General features: G+C 44.7%; 1 protein-coding gene across 1 annotated transcript in view; it reads right to left on the bottom strand.

Moving 5' to 3' along the window:
- LSAMP (limbic system associated membrane protein) overlaps window positions 1–20,529 on the bottom strand; it is a 156,206-nt gene that overhangs the window by 19,476 nt on the left and 116,201 nt on the right. Inside the window, exons 3-5 of the mRNA XM_026037211.1 lie at window positions 7,308–7,445; window positions 3,119–3,239; window positions 2,028–2,176 (exon numbers count right to left, since the gene is read on the bottom strand). Of these exons, the coding sequence (XP_025892996.1) occupies window positions 2,028–2,176; window positions 3,119–3,239; window positions 7,308–7,445 (408 nt within the window). The remainder of the gene's footprint in view (window positions 1–2,027; window positions 2,177–3,118; window positions 3,240–7,307; window positions 7,446–20,529) is intronic.

Genomic DNA, 20,529 nt, shown 5'->3' with positions numbered 1-20,529 from the left:
CAATGACACGAAAAAAGGAAAGCTTTCTTCATACAGACCAGAAGGAAGCCAAAATAGCACCACTCACTATTAATTTTTGTTGCAAGTCATCTTTAATAGCTGCCATATTTCCCCTGGAATTGGCAGTGGTGGCTTCACAAGAGCTCCCTGGCATCTCTTGCCACTAATGTTAATCAGAGCTAAATTATTTCTTCACTCTGTTTCTTAGTTTACTACTGCAAAATGGTGCTACTAACACTCACCCATATCCAAATAACTTGTGATGTTAAAATATTCATTGCTAGCAAATCCTTTGAGATCCTTAGAGGTGAAGTACTGAAGTCATGCAAAGTGCTTTTCTAGCAAAACCAACCTCTCGTCTAAAAATCACGTGCACATACATACATTATAGAGCTTCATCTTATATTTTGTCTCAGTGATGCATTTCAGCTCAACTGTGCAAGAGCAACCAATAAAGAGGTCCAAATTTAGAATTCMGCCACAAATTATGTATTCTAAACTTAGCATTATTATTAATATCAGCAAGAACAAATCTGCAATATTTGAAAACTGTGTTCCAGATTGATGCTTGAGGATTTTATTTGAATCTCATGAGAGTCACAAGACCAGGGTGAGAAAAACATTCAGAGTAGAAATTTGCCTTGTTTGTGTGCCTCATGCTACAGAAAATCAAAGATACCTTATTTTATGATAATGTTCTTATCTATTCTTTAGAGAGGAAAAGAATCGTAAAATACTCTTTAATTTTGCAAAGATTCAAACCACAGTCAAATAAATCCAGATGTGGTAGACAGAATAACAGTGGATTTGTCCTTCTGCATGACATCCACCAAAAAAAAAAAAAAAAAAAAAAAAAAAAAAAAAAAAAAAGTAGCCATTTCACTCCTGCTTTGAATAGGCTAACCACAGAGAGCAGAAACTGTCTCTCAGAATAAGTCTGTTCTGCACATCTTATCTTTTGTCCTAAATATAAGTCATGGCCTGGTGCTTTAATTCAGTTTGGGACTGTCACAGGAATATAGTCCCACTATGCACTTCAGTGTCTGCAGGACCATTCATTTGAGGGCTCGTTTTGTTGCATCCTACAGTGCAACAATGCATTGTAGGTATCCTGTTGCATCCTACAATGCAACAATGCATTTGTTGCATCCTACAATGCAACAATGCAAATAACAATGTTCAATTAATTTTGAGCCCAAGTTTTAGACTTGGAATCCAGAACTGGGTTTTGAATTCTCCACAGTTTATATGGGTATATGTGGGAGGTGAAGGGTTGGCACTTATTTAGAGCCAGGTTTGAATCAGCTGTAAAATTTAGAACTAGCAAGTAATTCTATTTTGGAGTTTGGTATAGTCCCATTTTTTATCTGTTCAAGTTTACTGCAATAAACTCAATAATTAGAGGRTTATGAGCAGCATAATGAGATTCAAGGTACTTATTCCATATTTCATTTGTTGATTAACTTTTTTCTCCAACGTTCCTTATGGTATGTCCTTTTAAATCATCCTAATTTATCCCATTTTTTGCAGCTTTTTTTTTTCCCCCTTCCATTTTCTCCCATTTTCAAACTCATCTCTTTTTCKTCACTCTCTCTTGTTCTTCTCAGGCTCAGTGGCTAGTTCTCTCCATCTCCTTGAATCACTTCTCATTCCTCAGCTGTCATGGATCCTCTAAGCCCTAGCTTTTTGTCTTCTTATTAAAGGGGCTATCACTCTAAAGGAGTTTTTGTTTTCAGCTTTAAAACAATGTGTTTTTATTATTTTAACACCTGACTTCAGCAGAAAGAGACAATCAAAGGGTTTCTCTGTAAACTTTTAGATTTGGCTGTGTTTAAGATTTACTGTGGCTATGAACAGGCAAGTACCTCAAGCATAGTGTTGAAAGTCAGGTCTTGGTGGTGGTTTGTAGTGGGGTGGAAAGTAGATGTTTTSCTGAGTTCTGAGTTACAGTGTCACTGTGTACTTACTACACAGACAGGTGTTTGTGAGAACAACCTGGACATCCCTTTCCCCTCTCCCATACTTACTGTAAAGGTATAGACTGGCATTTGTGACTCCCAGCTTGTTGGCAGCCACGCAGGTGTAGTTCCCATAGTGTTCTTCAGTGACGTTGGCCACCATCAGCAGAGACTGGCTCCCCGTGCTCTTTATCTCCAGACCGTTGGCGCTGTTTATCCTGGGAAGACAGCAGAAGAGGTGTGCAGTGCAATGGCAGTTACACTGGGGAGGAAATCACTACCCAGCAGAAGGTAAACCAAAAGAGTTCAGACCGGCTGATGGGTGAGGATGGGGAGAGGCAGGAAAGAGAGGTGAGAAGAAGGCAGCCAAAGAAAGAAACTGTTGAAGGAAGGCAGAAGAAGGGGATGAAAGAAGAAAGAGTGCAGTGGAGAGAAATGCCACTGGAGACCACAGAAGAAGCCATGTAGGGAGAAAAATTGGGGGAAAGAGTCCTTTACCTAGCACTGGCTGACACTTAGAAATGTCAGCTGCAAGCTAGCCTGCATTTGGAGTAAAGGCTTTTAGTAGAGGACACTAATTAATGTGTTCTAATGAATGTGTGTAGAAAAGTCAAGTCACCTCTGAGCTTGTGCACAGAGGTCAGCTTGGAAACSAGGTTAATAAAGCTACCTTTGTAATAGAAGGTAAGTGCTCAGGTATAAAGGACAGATCCTTGTTTCTCATATTTGGCCCACATGCAAATCTAGGTGGCTCAGGTCACAAAGGTGGCACAGTCCTACATTTCAGCAGCAACTTCCCCTGGATTAAGGCAGCTAGAGTGGTGTTAACTACTTGGAGGCTTAACACTGCCTGTTTTTGTATTTTTATCATGAGCTACTTAATGTATGAACTTTGTCAGGAAGAAAACATTTTTGATGTCTGATTGTGTATTGGTTCATTACTGACTTGAAGGTAAGAAACCAACCCTCAACGCTGTCTTGACTCAGAGGGGAATTGCTTCCTCCCTCCCTGGACATGCTGACTTTGACTAAGCCAATGGGACAACCATGACTAGACCAGAAGCTTATTTGAGGAGACGAGTTGAGGAGGACAAGAGGTGCTCCTCTAAGGATTTCCTGTTTCATGGGGAAGAAAGGAAGGGGCTAGCTAATGGCCTTACCTGGTGTCATCTCTGTACCACTCAAAATCAGGTGTGGGTACTGCTGACGCCTCACACCGGAGTAAGGCTTGTCGTCCTGTGGCCGCTTCGTTGCTCTTGGACTCTGTGATAGTAGGAGGGTCTGCAGGAAAGAAACACTTCATTTCACACATTTGCAGGCAGAAGGAAACAGTGAAACTACATCTGGCTCTCCCATGTGAACCCTTTGGGCTGATGGAGGCGCACAGTTGCTGCTTTCTGTGACTCACTCTCCTCTGCCTCTGGAGCATACCTGCTCTTTGAACTCTCCCTAATACAGTACATTAGCACCACTCTTTACTCATGCTTCTTCACAGAGGCACTGAATAAGGCTTATGTGATAAATACACAGGTATAAGCAAGCAGGGTTAAGGTTAAGGATGGCCTTCTGTAGTTTCTGAGTATTTACTTGTGCATCCATAGTTCATACAGGTTCATCAGAGAGAAGAAGATGAAGGAAAAATTTCATCAAGGGAAAAAGCAAGAAAGCAGAAGTAAATGGAAGAAGCTAGGAATTAAACATTACTGTGAAAAAACATCCTCAGTACAACCTTTGTGTCTAATATCAGAACTATAATAAGAAATGAAAGGACCAAGGACACATATATGAGGCAGAAATATATTCATGGCTAAAATGAAAGGACTTTAGCGGGAGATATGGGTGATCAATGCCTCCAAAAACCAGACCACTTATTTATATGCCTATCTCAGGTATCTAGGGATACAAGTTCTGCCCAAACCTTCCTGAACATTTTGCTTTGTCACAAGCTCCAGTAGGATTTGTTTGTGATCACGGTGCATGAAGCCTGTCCTCAGCACAGCATGGTGCTCTCATCCCCTGGTTAATCTGAAGCCTGAGAGTTGTGGTATGGACAAACAAAACTTGGGAGAGGTATCAGTAAGCTCTGCTGGAGCTGGTTCTCAATGCTGGATGAGTGCCAGGCAGGGCAAGCTCGGGTGCCTTCACTCTCAGCCCCATGTTAAAAATGTTAAGCGACAAGCTTTACGGGTTAAAAGGCAGAACCATGTCCACCTGGCTGCTGACAGGAATCAGAGAATAAGTGTCTTATCTATCATCGCTAGTACCTGAAGAGTCTGAGATTCTGGGATGGTATCTCAGATGGCTACTCTGCTGAGACTCAAGTCAGCATAAAGCACACTGTGTTTACAGAGTAAAGCTCCTTCTCTTGTATCTGGCATTGAAAAGCAAAAAAGAAAAAAACATCTAACTGGATCATGTCAGTTAAAGAAAAAATACTTCAGTCTGGAAAATATATGGAAAGGAAGTTTGTTGTGAACACATTAACCATCTCAGTGTTAGCGTTTTCCTGACCTTAATCACGATTTTATGCAGGACTTTAGGGATATTGCAGTGCGCCCTCTAACATCATAAATATTAATAAGCGTACATAAATAGGAACCTACATTCAAAGGCTATGGGTTCAAGTAAATATTTTAATTTAGGAAGGAGGAGGGGTAATAAAAGGATAGTGAAGGTGATTTTTTTAAGCATCCTTCCCGGATTTTCTTTTTTTGTTCAAGGAGCGTATCTCTTGTCAGCTGCAGCGAGACAACCCTTTTCCACTTCAGTGAATCCATGAGATGTGTCATGGAAAGAGCAAATACCTTTCTATGGGGCTAGAAGATGACAGCACTAGGCCAGTTCCCTTAGCATCCACTCCCTGCTTCCCACCAGCAAGCTCAGCCTCTCATTTTCAGCAGTCCCCATAGTAGCCACAGTCCCTTCTAAAGGCTTTCTAAAGAAAACAGCCCACGTGGATGCACAGGACAACCTCGGCAGCTACCTTCCTCATTAAGGTCTCACTGTCCCTGATGACAGTGAGTGCCCAGCAAAGAGCAGTCGCCACACTGCAGCACTCCTTCACAGGAAGTGCTAAGGCACAGCTGGGGGCCCTGCACAAATTAATATAGTGTTTTCAGAAAGCAGCTCCTCCATGTTTAGTTGCATGCCGTGGGAGAAGCCAGGCGTGGGTTGTCCTTAGGGCTYTCAAATCTTCTCTGGGCCTCAGTTTCCTGATCTGTAATGCGAAATGGCCATTACTCACAAAGCCTCAAGATGGTGATGTAGACCAAAGCAGAGAGATGAGGATGCTTTCTGCTGCAGTCAGAGCTGACAAGCTGCACGCTCCACAGTGAAGTGGTTCATAAGATTGATAAGAAATGGCCAAGAAGATGGTGAGGTTGGGCAGGTCTGATTTTTCAAGACTACTGTAATTCTCACAATTTCACCTCCTTATGGTGTTGTTTAGGAAAGCAAGATACAGAAAGATGTATGCAAATGTCTAGCTGTCATTCCCTCAAAAGGACTGATTTTTTTTCCCTGTGCATGGCCCTCATGATCTCAGTTTTTCACTTTCTTCAGAAGTAAAAGATTTGTCCTGAAGGAAATTATCATTTGTTCACATTCAGATTCCCGTCAYGTTCTAATGTTATGATACTATATCATATTATATTATGATATCACAGTAAAAATGTTTAAAATCTTTGTATAGCATAGTTATCAGGAGTTGAAAGAAAGTCAAAAGCAAACATTCTGACTTTATACAGACAATCTGTTTCAATTATGTTAAATTCATAATGTAAAATATGYTTCACAGAAATATTTGGAAATATTAATTGCTTCTTATTGAATGTCTGAGGTTTATAAACTCAGCTGTTTTTGACAGAAGAGAACTTCAATAGCTTTAGTTCAGAAAATCTGCTGCTAGGCCTTGTTTTCATTTGCATTGAGTGGATAAATGCATAAAGCCAAATGCATCTGTTTAACATGGGGAATTAATCTGGAGTGTCAAAGTCATATCAATGGCAGAATGTGGCCCAAAAAGCCGCCTTTATTAAACAACCACCATACAATTTCTAAGACAATTCTAACCAAGATTGTTGATTCTGAAGATGCTGAAGGGAGCCCAAAAGTCATGCCAGTAACCCCTACTTCTAAGCAAGACATGTATTGATCAGATCTTAAAGCTCAACGGGAAAGAGAAGAGAAGYAAGAATGGTATAAAAAGGTGCTAAAATAACATGACGTGGTGAATTAGACTGGGATCGGCTGAAAGACTTCTTGCTATCAGCTTTCTGCTCTCAGAAATTGCTACCCTTTAATCAAGGGTGTACAGCCATGTCTGTTTACCTTCTATATGTTTATCATCTCCAATTTAAGCTTAGATTGATATTCTAGTGTGTAAGCTAAGCAAGTCAGGAGAAGATGCACCTTCCATTCATCCATTCCTGCTATAGAGGCAGTAGCCACCAGCAAGGAAACAGAGCGGGAAGCTAGGGATATCTATACTGAGGTGGACATACAAACATATAGTGTTGTAGGAGTGAAAGCAGTCTGGAATATGTTGAGTTACTGTCAGAAGAGCATGCCTGCAGTGTCAAAGCAGATATGTGCCTATGCATGTACCTGCAATGCCATCCATTCATGACCCAATCACTAGAGTAACACAGGGTTCAGATTCATACGATGCTATGAGTGTGGGGTGTAGAGGTCAGTCACATAATCAAATTGTGTCTGTAAGCATTTTTATGTGGACAGTTCACATCTTAACCAAAACCTACGCTGGTTAAGACAATTTCTGTATCACATAGGTGCACTGGCAATCTCTCTTAGTGAGAACTTTACGCTAATAACCTAAAAGCAGAAGGAAAAGAAAGCTTTTGCACCCTCCCATTAAGTGGATACCTGTAATGCAYGTTCCTCCACACTGCTAGGATGTGATACCCACCCAGGTAAGCCCTGCCTACATGATGGAGTGCAGRCAGGTGTGTGTTTGCTCTGAGCTGGCTGAACTGTTATCTATTCCTGCTGCTATGTTGCAGCTTCTCTTCAAGCTACCGTTCTCCTGAATATCAGTGAACAAAAACAAGGCATCACTAGCATTTCAGAGAGGAGAGAAAGGGGTAGCTCACAATTTTTCTCTTTTTCCCTACCTCTCTCTCCCTCTTTCCCCTTTCTTTCATAGATATTACCAAGTTCAATGCACAAGCAATCCTGGAATAAATCTCTGCTTTCAGATAGTTTCCTGAATCCCCCCGCCACATTCCAGGTGATATTATATGAACTTGTAAAAGGCTTCTTTTCTGAATGTCAGCCCTACTCATATGCAAAGCTCTCCCCATAGACCCACTCCAGTTGCAATGTACTCACAGTTCACAGTGACCCGGACTTGCTTGACGTCTGCTGAAGCAACCTCATTGGCAGCTTTGCATTCRTACTTGCCCGATTGCTCTCGTGTGATTCCCAGGATCTCCAGGTACTCTTCCTCACCTTCAAACTCTCTGCCTGCTAGGACAAAAAAAATGCAGATAGTGGTTTGGTTAGGCACCTAGATTTAGGGAATCTTCTGTTTAATTGCCACAGAGGAACAACCCCAAGAGGAGTTCTGCAAAGAAAATAACGGCTATCTGGGGAGCTATACCGAAGTTACTTCTGTAGCCATATCAGTAAGATACTTGCATGTTATCTAGTTAAGGAAAACTCAGGGTCYGAAAATCTGAAATCTGCTGTGCATAAAAGTGGTACAAAAGTATTTTATCCCACAGGGAGACAGAGAAGCAAAATCTCCACCACATGAGGCCCAGCTCAGGCTGACAGGCTGGTTCAGGAATAGCTGATAGACGTAATGGTGTATTCTGACAGCAATCTTGTGGCCACACAAAACTAGGAGCAATTTCTTTCTGCCTCTCAGAGCAACGGCCACCCTGAAGTACTATTGATCAGAAGAAGCTGCAGTTAAACATAGACGAACTGAGAGAAACAAAGTGTAATTTGATCCACGGAGACCGATRATCATTACAACCCCCTGATCTACTGTACATACAAAATGTCACATTTGAATTGCGCTGCCTCTCTAACACAGTTTTGAAAGCAGTGACTTGAGCATCAGGGTTACAGCCAGGGGCAGAAGTCAGGGGAGGTTTGTGGCCTTGCTTTTAATTCACTGTACGACCTTGGGTGAGTCACTCCATCGCTCTCCCTCTGTAAATTGTGGCTAATAACCCTGCTCTCCTCTCACCTGCTGGTCAGAAAAGGGTAGGGAGGTTAATGTATGTAAAACACATTAGAATCTTTGGATGAAAGGTGCCAGGGAAGCATAAAATATTAGGATTAGTATATCCAAAGCTATTCCTTTGGAAACCAGACTGTGGCTTTTCCTGGGAAGACTATGAACTATGTTAGATGGGAGATTCTTTGCTCCCCTGAGAGGGCTGCAGGCATCGCTTGGCAGCATGCACAGCACAAGCTGTAATTGCTTCCCTCTGCATGTGCAGACAAACTGCCCCCCAACTCCTAAAGGATAAGGACTGTTCTTTTTCCAAAAGTGGTGAGCACAGAAGGGCTCTCATTCATGCTCCTAAGACAGCAGTTAAATTTTCCAAGGAAACTCCCTGCCCAAAAGATATTTTCTGTTCAGTCAGCACTAATCACTTCCGAAATTCTGGCCATTTCACCTAAGTAAGTGCTTAAGTTGCTTGATGGAGTTCGGATAGCGGCTGTCGGAACTGCACTGCTCCTTGGCTCTGAGGAGCACAAGTTCCCATGGTGCTACCTGAAATGTCAGCATTATTCCCTGAACACGGGCACAGGTTTGTGAAGCATATTAGCCAGGCCAGGCTGGCCACACTCACTGGGGATGCCAGCTGCATGAGTTCGCCTTCGGCATCAGGGATAGGGACTTCAAGAACTTCAAAATCTGCTGACAACTCTGTCCCTTAAACAGCCATTTTGGCCTTTTTTTTTTTTTTTTTTTTTTCCTTCAGGCAACTTTCAGAATTGTCCTTGGGGAAAAACATCCCCAGCCATGGAAGCTCAGCATGAAAACAGCACTGTACTGATTATCATGCAAAGAGAAGCCTTCCCCACCCCTCCACCCTCTCCTTTTTTTTTTTTTTTTCCAGCAGGGCAATCCAGCAATTCCTTTCGCAGCTTCTACCAGATGTTTGGGTGAGTCAAAATCCCATTGCCTAAAATTTACAGCTGCTCTGATGCGGGTTTTCATATCCCCCAGCAGTCTGGCAACCGGCCCTGCCGTGTGGCAGCAGCGCTTCTCACACGGCGGGGAGGCAAAGCTGCCTCCTGCTGCACATCCAGTGCTCCCCGGACACACTCCCAACCTTTCGCTGTGCCCTGGGTCTCGGACCACGGGGAACATGGCGAGAGGCTGTAGGGGAAGATGTAGTGCTGGATTTGTATAGGTGCTCTTTATGGATGTGACTCCATGCCTGGCAGCAGGTTTGGGAATCTGTTCTTTCGCTTCGGCAGGAGCAGAGTTTCAGGCCCCACATTCTAGTGCTTTACTTTTAGGGTTTRAACAGTTTTCCTAAAGTGTGACCTGAATCTTCCTCGCTGTGTTTTAAAGCCATTATTTTTGTCTTAGCCACTACAGAACATAAAGAACAAATCATTCCCTCCTTCTCTGCAATAGCTTTTTATCAACTTTAAATCAGTTATGTTCCTCCTTCAGTAGGCGTCCTTTTTTTTTTTTTTTTTTTTTTGGTCCTTTTTTTTTCTTTTCTTTTTGATGAATAGTGCCAGGTCTTTCAACTTCACTCTGTAGGTGACGTTTTCTATACCTTTGATCACTCTTATTATTTTGTTTTAGACCTCTTTGTCTAGTTCACATTTTCAAAACTGTTTCTCATTTTTTCAATACCCCAGATCGAGCACAAATTTCAGACAAGCTCTTCTACGATGACCGAATAGAGAGGACAGGCTGCATCCCAACTTATGCACTGGGCTGCTGTCTATACAGACAAATTCCCTGTGGTTGACCCATAGGATTGTTCATACTTGGTTGGGACAGGCTTTAATCCCCTGATCTTTTCATAACTTACTCTAGAGCTTCTTGAACACATCACCCCCAGCTGCAGCCTACAACCCACAGTCCCCCTTCCCTTATGGCAGCACTCCCAGTTGCAGGTCAGCCAGCTGACTGCAAAGTAATCAGACAGCAGGGAAAGGCTTATAAAGAAAAGGTTAAAACATAATTTGCCTGTGCTTTGCAAATCACTTTCCCTGCCATTCTGCCTTGTTTATGCACAGGGTTCATTCCAAGTGGTACTYGCTTCTCCTGCAATTTGCCCTTGTCACCAGTCCGTCACTGTAATGAAAAGAGGGTTGAGGGTGACTTCCCCGCTCTAATGGAGTGGCACCCTCATTAAGGGTRCTGTTAAGCCTGTCTCTCAGAGAACCACATCAAGGGGACTCCAGAAAGCACCCTAAAAGGGTTTATACTTTCCTAAGGGAAGATATTTTTCAGGTCCTCTACACATGTCCATGCACTTGAGGTGCATGTGTGCCGTGTCCACCAGGGTGGGTTTGAGCAGCCCTATACCACCCTCACCAACAGCGAGGGGATGATGAAGCCACTGGCTTGTCCAGTGGGTCTCTGGGGATGGGTGAAGCAAGGGCCTCTGTTTTAAAGGCCATATCAAAGATATCAATAGGCCTATTCAGCCTGTCATTTCTCCCTGCCACAAGAAACACATATAAGCATATCACTTCGGGAACAGTTCCTGTGGCAATCTCTTGCTAAAATAGTGCTAGCACTGTTCTTGTTCCTGCACCAGTGAGCCGTATTTCAACCCCAGCAGCAATATTTTGCTCTGTAAACTCAGTTACTCTCATTTGCACGTCACACCCTTTCGCTTGCAGCCCTGCATCCTATAAAAGTACATTAACCATTTCTAAAAAAAGAGCATTACTATAAAATTGAGGTGTCACAGAACTGATCAGAGAGAGAAGAGATGTACCATAGTGTGTTAGAAAAATGTCAGGTTGTGATATCTTGCACAGAGCCGTAGAGATGTTTTCACTAATTCACCTTGGCAGGCAGATTAGGTGAGTCATATTAACTCTAACCTCTAAGGCAAAGCAGGGGTAGGGGGAAAGCAGGAGCAGATCTTTACACACGGAGCAAATCCACAAATGTTTCCACTCAGGAGGCAGCTTTGGCAGGAGGCTGATGGTTGTCACTACTCAGCTTATCGAAGTGGGAGGGGAGAAGGATTGAGCGATGCTCTTTGATAGAGATAACAACGAACATAGTCAATTAGGTGAGCGGAGGCAATGCCAACTCCTGGCGAGCAACCTCTGTTCCTATTAACAGAAGACAGTTGCGCTGAGCACGTTATGCAGCGATGAAACCCTGACTCTCCTGACAAGCCTTTCTCACTGGGAAGGACTGTCCCCTGTCTGTTTTTCCGACAGGTTGGTTAGGACGTATTCCAATAAGGGCAAAGCGCTCTCTTCATCCCACAGCATCTTTCCTGGGACTCTTGCTATCCTTCCTCCCAGTGGGGTTCTTGCCTTTCACATACTCATGGGTCGCTCATGGGTTTGTGGCTGCAGCCCTGCTAAACATCACCTCTCCAAGCTGTGCCTCCTTAAGTCTGTCAAGGAAATTGGGTGAAATGGGGCACAGGAGCTTTCTGTTCTGGAGGCTGGGGACACAGCAGAAGCCGAGGAGGCTGGACAACCCRGGCAGAGGGAAGCAACCCCACGAGGAGCGTGCCAGAAGCTGCCGCTGCTCYGAGCCGGTGTGGGCCTTTCGGCATGAGGACGTGCGGCAGGCAGCTTCTGCAAGAGGAAGCTTCCAAAACCATTCGCCTCAGCCACGTTCCCCATCCCCTGCCTCTCTAACCGGACCCATCAAAGCAGACAGTGAACCAGCACAGCCAACCTGCTCCGCAATCCTGATGTGCTGCCCAGAAGCCCCGTTTCAAYGCGTTCATGGATATCCCTCATCTCCTTTCCCCCCTGTACAGGCCTAACCTCATACAACCCTGCGCCCATGTCACCTCACTGCCTCCTTGCTTCTCGCCCCCCATTGACGTGAACACCCGCTGATGCTCAYGTACACGCTCTCACAGCCCCCTGTACGTGCAGAAACTCAGTCTTAGGCCTTCCCGTGTGTTCACGGGTCTTTGCCGCCTCCTCCCCAGGAGCCCCTCGTGCCGCCACACACCACCCCTCTCTCCACAAAGGCCAAACGATTTCCGTGGAGCAACGCGGCTCGGCCAAACAAATCCATGTTTGTGCTGAGCGCGGCAGCTCATTCAGTCAGCCGAGGCGCGGGCAACATGCTCAGTCGTGTCCTCTAACAGACAGGCCTTTCTCTTCATGGCCTAGTTCCTAAAATATCCAAAGGGGAAGCTGGTCTGTAAAGAAAGCAGCCATACTATRCTCTGTCCTATACTGTTGGTGCCTCAAACACTGGGCTCTTTCTTGTGCAGAAATCCCTTTAGTTCTTCTATTTAATGCTGCTATGTTCTTAAACTAAACTATGGTTCAGACTCACTGAAAGTCTCTGCTTGCATTTGGTCTGTGCAAAAGGCAACCAGATATCCCACTTCTACGTTTGTTTTTCTTCCAAGCCTCTTTGTAGCTGTGAAGAGGGGAGAGCAGAAGGGGTTATGCATCCATGTTGGGCCTTCCTCTGCCTAAAACAAGATGCAAGGGAATTAAAAGATTGCAAATCAATAACTGCCATTTGAAGTTTGTGTGTGTGTGTGTGTGTGGCAACTTCCGATGCTGAATTGCAGTTTTTCTCCTCTTTGTGCTCTTCACTTATTGTCTAAGGTCTTGCTCACCTAACTTTCTCCCTTTCCTGGGCACTTTGCATTCCCTAGGAACAGATTTCTGAAAGACAAAAATAGCTAAAAGGGAGTCTTTGACATCATTTTCTTGTTGTATCTCCAGCTGGCATTTTTATTTTTTTAATTCAAAACTTTGAAGTTTTTGTTTATCAGCCTTCATATCCTCACTCACTAGATTCCAATGAGCTTGGCATTTTTATCCATCTCTCTGTTCAAGACACTTGTTTTAAGTAAAGAGATCAGTGAAGAAGAGCAGATGGTGGATGAGAAAAGGGACATCTAGTTCTATAATGCTACAGGCAGGAGGGAAAGTGAAAAAACTAGCGTGGCCCAGGAAGTGGTAAAAATGAGGAAAGCTGAAGACTGGGAAAAAAATAGATGGAGGCAAAAAAAATAATGGAGATGGAATGAACAGAGAGACTGAGGATGGGAGACAGAAATTCTTCAAAGACATAAAAAGAGAGAACAGTGATCAGACACTGATGAAGAGAAATGCAGTGAGACAACGAGTGAGTGAGCAAGAGAGAAGGGGCGACAGTGACAAACAGAGTGATGTACAGTGCAGAGAGATGCAGAGGCTTCCCCTCATGTAAAGAGAACTATGAAATAACCACTGCCAGAGGGATAGGAACAGAGAGGTCAAGTGTAGTAAGGCAATAATTACTCTGTTTAAGCAGCAAGGAACAGCAGGGTACTATTGTTCATGYTGGCCTCATGCCTCCCATGCCCTTAGGTCTGCAGCTATTACACATCAACCAAAACACTTGTGCAATGCCAGCGAGGGCTCTGGCCTGGCTCTGGCATCATGAATGAGCATGAGTCAGGTCAGGAGGAAACACCCTGGCACGTTTTTCCCTGGCTTTCACAGGACCTTACTCATCAGTGACGGCATTTCCTCCTCAAACACAGAGCTGGCTGAGGTGCCTGCAGTCACAGCCTATGCTGTAAGAGCTCCTGGCCCAGATGCACTGGTGTAGACAGGTTGAAAAAGGCTGCAATTCCTCCTTTAAGAGATTTACCWTTTTTTTTATAGCTTCTGGAGACCTCAACTGCATTTGTGTCCTCAAATGACTAGAAATTCAGGAGAAACACACCAGCCCTAAGCCCATCATGCACAACAGTGCTGCATATCATGCACAATGATGAGAAAAGACACTGCACAGTTGATCTGCAAATGCTTTGCTATAAGGAACTTCATATCTACAGCCACTGATTTCTACTTCCTGAGGACATGTAGGACGTCCTTGGCCTGCTGGCCTCACTGAATTTCCACTACTGCTTTATTCATTCATAGGCAAGCATTAAAGGCCATCACAGTCTCTTTCCCTCTCTCTTACACACACAGCTCTTGAGTATAGCACAGAGCATGTGTGGAGTACACCACTGCATCTGAGCAACTTAATAACTTTTGCATTTAAAATGTGAATTAAAAACAAGAAAAGAAAGGGTACCCCTTACTCCCCCCCCACCTCCAAGCCCCCAAACCTGCTTCAGGCCAAAATCTTTTGTTAGACCAGAGGTGGATCACTTGTGAGAGGGGAGTGTTCATTTCTGCTCTTTGCTCAACTAGAAAAAGGACTTATATTCTTCCTCGATTTGAGATACAATGTAATTTCAAAAAGTGATTTTATGTCAAAAAAGACATATCATTTTCTGTATCAATTTTTTCTTTCAAGCACACTGAATTTGACCTACTGAATTTACTAACATTTTTTAATGAACTGAAACAGCACTTTTTTGATAGTTGAATTGCTCTCACACAAAACTGTCCATGATGCCAATATGTAAAATAAATTAACAGCCATGATGCAAAATAAGTCATCTAATGACACACCAACAACATTATTCTCCCAAAATACTGCAGGCTGCAGTGTGAATTATATCGTGACTACGCTACCAAACACCAGGCCCTAATTCTACTGTTAAGAAAGTGACATACAACATGGACAAATCAATATTTGCCCTGATTCTGCATCCTTGGCGTTTTGTGCTTTGGTTTTYGGTCAGTACTTTACAACAAGATGAAGCAGAAGCCATCATCAGCGAGAGCTATCACTGAGATGGTACCAGGTCCCCGAGGAAAATTTTACATAAGAAGGAAGTAGGTAGTTCCTTAGGGCTGAGAGGACCATTTTGGAGCAGTTAATAAAAAAAAAAAAAAAAAAAAAAAAGTTGAAAAACATATGGTACAACGCATAAGCGCTCTCCCAGCAGCCCAGGCAGAGGGGTTACTTGATGTGCTGAAAGCAACACACAGATCTTTTTCCCCTAGCAGAGCGGTCAGCTCCACAGAGAGCTGAGCCCTCATCTTCCCCTGCCTTGGAAAAGAGGATAGGCCAGCACTTGCCTCAGGCAGGAAGAACAGCGGGGGGAAGAAAAATCAATTGGTGTTTGTTTCCCACTGTGTTAAGCACTGGAAGGTAATGCAACCCGAGAGCTGCAGCAGGGGACTGGGGTTCTTGTATGTCATGGAAACCTGGGAAAAGCAATTAAAATACAACGGCAACCAGTCAGCTGTTACAGTATCCGGTGATTCTGTCAGCTCATTTGCTACCTTATGTCCTCTTTTTTCCCGTACATTCTCACATTTTGGTCAAAGCACTCATGCTATCATCATTAGGATGCATTAGGATGAGTGTTGCCAGCAGGTTGAGGGAGGGGATCCTGCCCCTCTGCTMAGCTCTGGCCTCACCTGGAGTACTGGGTGCAGTTCTGGGCTCCCTAGGACAAGAGAGACATGGAGCTTCTAGAAAGGGTCCAGCGGAGGGCAACAAAGATGATTAAGGGACAGGAGCATCTGTGAGGAAAGACTAAATGAGCTGGGCCTCATTTAGCCTGGAGAAGAGAAGATTGAGAGGAGATCTTATCAATATGTGTAAGTATCTGAGGGGAGAATGTAAGGAGGATGGGGCCAAACTTGGTGGTGGCCAGTGACAGGACAAAGGACAATGGGTTTAAGTTTAAACACAGGAAGTTCTACCTCCAKRWGAGGAAGAACTTCTTGCCTGTGAGGGTGCCAGAGCCCTGGCACAGGCTGCCCAGGGAGGCTGTGGGGTCTCCWTCTCCAGAGATCTTCCAAACCYGCCTGGATGCCGCCCTGTGCCCCGTGCTCTGGGTGTCCCTGCTGGAGCAAGGAATTGGACTAGATGATCTCTAGAGGTCCCTTCCAACCTTGAACATTGTATGATTCTATGATTATATAAGTTTAAGACAAGTTCTTCTCTACAGACCCCAGGCCAAAAGGACCAAGAGCAATAAATCCCATCTGGGGACCAGAAGCATGACTGAACTGTATCACTTCTGTCCTGCAAGTAGAAAACAAGGATGTACTGCAATGCAGTCCATAGCTTAGTTCCACAAATGCTAAGTCATAGATCTTAAGGAAACCTTGTGTGATGATGCCTCATGGTACAGGCAGTACCAGCCTGACAATCCAGGAACTATAGGGTTGGTCAGTGCTTGGTRGCATCTTTGGTGGCACAACCATGTTATGTTCCCTACAAAAGTCTTGCGTCTCTTGGAGGAAGACATGTTCAATATACTATTGTGCAAAAATCATAAAAATGTTTCCTTGTTTCTATATATCATGAGTCTGCCTTTCTGCCCTTCTGCCTTATCTCCACTCATACTTTCASGGTGAGAGGATAAGAATGAACCTACAACTTCAACCTAAATTAAAAAGAATACATTAAAAAAAAAAAACAGGTTAGCCAACAAAAGTTCWTTCATTTTACAGATTTACTCAAGTTTACTTAAAACTGGAATCAGTTGCACCTCAGAAAACATGCAAAATGCTGTGTTTCCTTTCACTGCAAGCTGGCTCCAARTACTTTATGGCCAGATCACACAACCCCTGAATCTCCTGTGTGTTTGCAAGACAGCAATTTCTGTAGCTCATTCCTGTTTTCAGTGAGGCTGCTCTGAACACTGAGYTAACAAGTGAAACCTAAAGACTAGGGATTTCTGCATCAGTTTGATTCTTGCTACTGATTTTTTACACAGCTATAGTTTTCAACTGAGGAAATGAGGTCAAAGAGTTAAGCTACCCCTCAGCAAGATTTACCCTTTCAAAAACATGTCAGTGCGTTGTGATGCCTGGTGCCAATATCTGTATGGGTGGATTACCTCCTTGAAAAATCGTTCTGTTTGCATTTCTGTTGACCATTCTCTTCGCCGCAATGTTTCTCAATTAGAGCGAGCACACTGACTGCCTGACACCGTCTCCCAGATTTGCTGGAAGGAGCACAGGGAATATTCCCAAGGGGGCACAAGAAGGGACCAGGCGATGAGGCTCCGATGGCTGGACTCGAGGACTGAGGCATGAAGCCGGAGTGGGTGCCAAGGCAGGGATCACAGTGACTTTTGACATGCTGGGCTCTCACATGCTACACGGACCTTTGATCAGTTGGGCTGGCTCCTGTGATACTGTCATCTGAGGGACTGGCTGTTGATTCATAGTGATATTGATCCCGTTGAATAATTACTCTAGTCCAGGGTATTTAACTGCTATGTCATTAGACTCCTTTGCTTTCCAAAGAAGGAGTCTCTCAATCTTGCAAGGAGGAAAGAGGAAGGGGTTTTCTCCTGACTCAGAGAGTGATCTTATTGCAGGTACCACTGTTCAGGGTAGGCAAGCAGTGAGAAAGCAGGGGCCCTCATATTGAGCTCTTTTAGCTGCCAGTTGCAGCTCTTACAGTCGCAAGTGCAGTTGTTGGTCATCAGCTCTGCTGTAAATCCTGACTGATGGGCATGAGGAATATGGAGAAAAGACAAAGTTCATCAGAAAGAGAGAAGCAAGGCAGTGATAAGTAAAAGAAACAGTTTAAAACAAACTCCTTCTTGACTTTTCAATGGCTACACTGTAAGTTTAGAAGGGGCTCTGAGCATGAATCACGTAAGTATTTCATTGCTTTCCTCCCAGTTCCTTTATGCCTTTTCTTGTCATAATGCTTACAGAAATCTTCAATGACACCAACACTGCCAGTGTGCGAAGACCACGAGCAAGCACGCTGATCAAAACGTCCCTCTGGGTTTGCCCTCTCTGTATCCACCTGTTACTGACRTGGGCGGGAATCTACTTATCTCTCCTTTCTCCTGCCCCTCTCCCCTTCTCAAAAACATGTGGATGGAGAAAACGTGGGAGAGAGACAAGCACCTTGTTTTGCTGTGAGTCCCACAGCAGGCAGTGCTGAGCACAGGACCCGCAGACAGCCCAAAGGGGCTGACCTGAGAAAGCATGAAATGCAATACATTTTATTTTGAGGAAACTCTTGTTCCTTTCTGCTAAGTGTTGCCAGAAACTCGGGSGTTTCTTTAGAGCACTTTTGCAGCTGCACACCTGCGGGAGCTTCACGGGATCTAAAATAGCAGTTGTTCTACTTTAGCCAGCACAGAGCAGACCACCTTCAGCACCGGCATGATTTCCTCTTCCTTGAGGAGAGAGAGGAGGAGGAATCGCAGCTGATGAGAGTGGGAGGCATGGTAAATGTGCTGAGTCCATTTGCTCCTCTTTCCTCAGTTTAGAGAATGGAAGGAAGTCTTTCACTGCTGTAAAGATTAAAGTAAGCATCTGATGACATATTTTATTAAATGGTTATATAATGATTAATGCTTGAGAGCAGGGTTTCCAGAAGCCACTAAAATGCTTTAACAGGACAAGACCCAGTGGCTTTCACTGGCATTTCTGCTTGCGAAACACTCAGGTGCACCAGAAAAATCTCACCTTTAATCCTTTATTCAAATCAGTGCCTCATTTACTCCATAAGCTTGACCTTATAGGGCTGTATGGAAGAAACCAGGGGCAGGGGTGAAAACCATCAGGCCTCTAGGGAGATGGCCAATGTTTCCTCAACCTTGGGCAAAGGAAGGAGGGGCTGGGAGCCAAGGGGCCTGAGTAAGAAATCCATCAGCTGAAGAGCAGTACCAAGGCACCAAGGACACCTGAGGAAATAAGAGCATGCTAATTCCCTTCCTGACTCTCCCAACGCACACAACAAGGAGGCACATCCGTCCCTGAGACRAGGAGTGCCGGCAGGCCACGCAGAAATGCTGCTGGCAAGATAGGAGGCCAGTGGGCCAAAGCTTAATAGGAAAACAGCAGTGATTTGTCTCCACTACTATTTACGTTTCAAGCACATGACAGGCTGTCAATGCAAGTGAGTGCTGCTGTATTTACTGCTTCTCAGATCTCTGCCACAGTTGCAGGCCTGACAAGTCACTTCATTTGAAAAGCTAGGTGTTGGGCTGGACTTTCCTCTCCCATCCGCTTCTTTGGTGAAAGCCTCAAACCCAGCTGTCTTTCCACTTAAACTTCTCCCCTTGGGGGCTGTATTATCAGGGTTTGAGTGAGTTTAGACAAAAGGGATATTGCTGGCATATTTGCTTTTAACCCTGATGCATACTGGTTTTGTTCTGGGCTGCTTGACTGYACATGTAGGTCTGATGGGACATGTGTGTTGCAGAGCTGAACTAGGAAGGGGGCTGGGCATTAGGAAAAGGAGAAGGTGAGAGTATGGAAAGCCCAGGCAAGCACCAGCTGGGAGAGTGGGTGAGAGCTGACAGGCATAGTAAGGAGAACAGCATGAAAGCTGCTGGGGAGGTGAGAGGAAATGCAGGTGGGCGAAAGTGTTTGCTGAAATGAGGCTGTGCGTGTGTAAGAGCAGACTGGAAAACTGCACATGGAAGTGTGGGTGTGAGACGGGAAGTGTGACAGAGCATTAATGTGAGGACGTGCCTGGGAGAAGGCCGGCAGGCAGGGAGCAAGGTGAGAGAATGAGCAGAAGGGTGTGCTGCCGTGTCACGTGGGGCCAGCAGAGCGTGGAGCCCTGCACCAAGGCACAGCAAGCGCCTCTGTCACACTGGGCGAACATGTAAGAGGTGAGGGGAATGATGGGGGAAGAATTCTTCTCTTTTTGTTGGTGGTCTTCAACTCAGGAGTATCTTTAGCCCCTCGCTGTCATGAGTATTTGCACCTGCATCCACATGACTCCATGGTTACCTGTGAGAAGAATCCCCTTTGAGAAGCAGGGCAACAAAACTGATGTGATTTCTCGCTGAAAGCCTCTAATGATGAGTTTMCCTCCTTGCTCCTCAAAAACAACAGAAGGGGAGTGAGGCTGCCGTGATGATGACACATAATGATGTGGCCCATAAGGAACCTCAGAAGCTCCCTGCCTGAACCTGGACAAATTCCCAGTGTTTGTCAGGCTCTACTTTGCACCAGATGAGGAAAACAATCCAGTTTAAAACCAACAATGGTGGCAGCACCAAGTTTTTCCTGATCACATCTAGCTTGGGTCATCATATAGTTCAGGCCCCCTGGGACACAGCTGGCTTGGGAGAGGTTAACAAGTGGCACAGGGATCGTCAGCAAAGCCCCTGCTACAATCCTTTTATCTGCTGCTTGGCCCCAGATCTTCTAGTCTTGACCCTTCATCTCTCATGGCTTTGGCCCAGGCTTTTCTCCTTATCTGGTCCTGGSTGTTGTCTTCTGCTGTACCTGGGTGTTGTCCGTGCTCTGGCAATGGAGYGGTTCTGGAGCACTTCATGGAGTGCTCTGTCAGCCAGCGGAAAGCTACAGCCACAGCCTCTGCCCGCTCCTTAGGCACCAACATTGACAGCAAGAGGACAAAAATGGGGAAAAAAAAAGCAGTGAGAAGCTTTGCTCAGTGTTAGTGCCGCACTCCAGGAAAACTCGTGCCTTGACTTGGGTGGACACCACTCCTTTATGTGATGCAAAGGAGGAGGTCAGAAATATTTACTCTTCTTTTTTT

This window comes from Nothoprocta perdicaria, unplaced genomic scaffold, assembly GCF_003342845.1.
Source record: "Nothoprocta perdicaria isolate Ctin4 unplaced genomic scaffold, notPer1 scaffold_193, whole genome shotgun sequence".
In the NCBI taxonomy this organism is placed as follows: Eukaryota; Metazoa; Chordata; class Aves; order Tinamiformes; family Tinamidae; genus Nothoprocta; species Nothoprocta perdicaria.
Note: the sequence above shows the minus strand (reverse complement) of the source record. Positions and strands in the feature narration are given on the sequence as shown.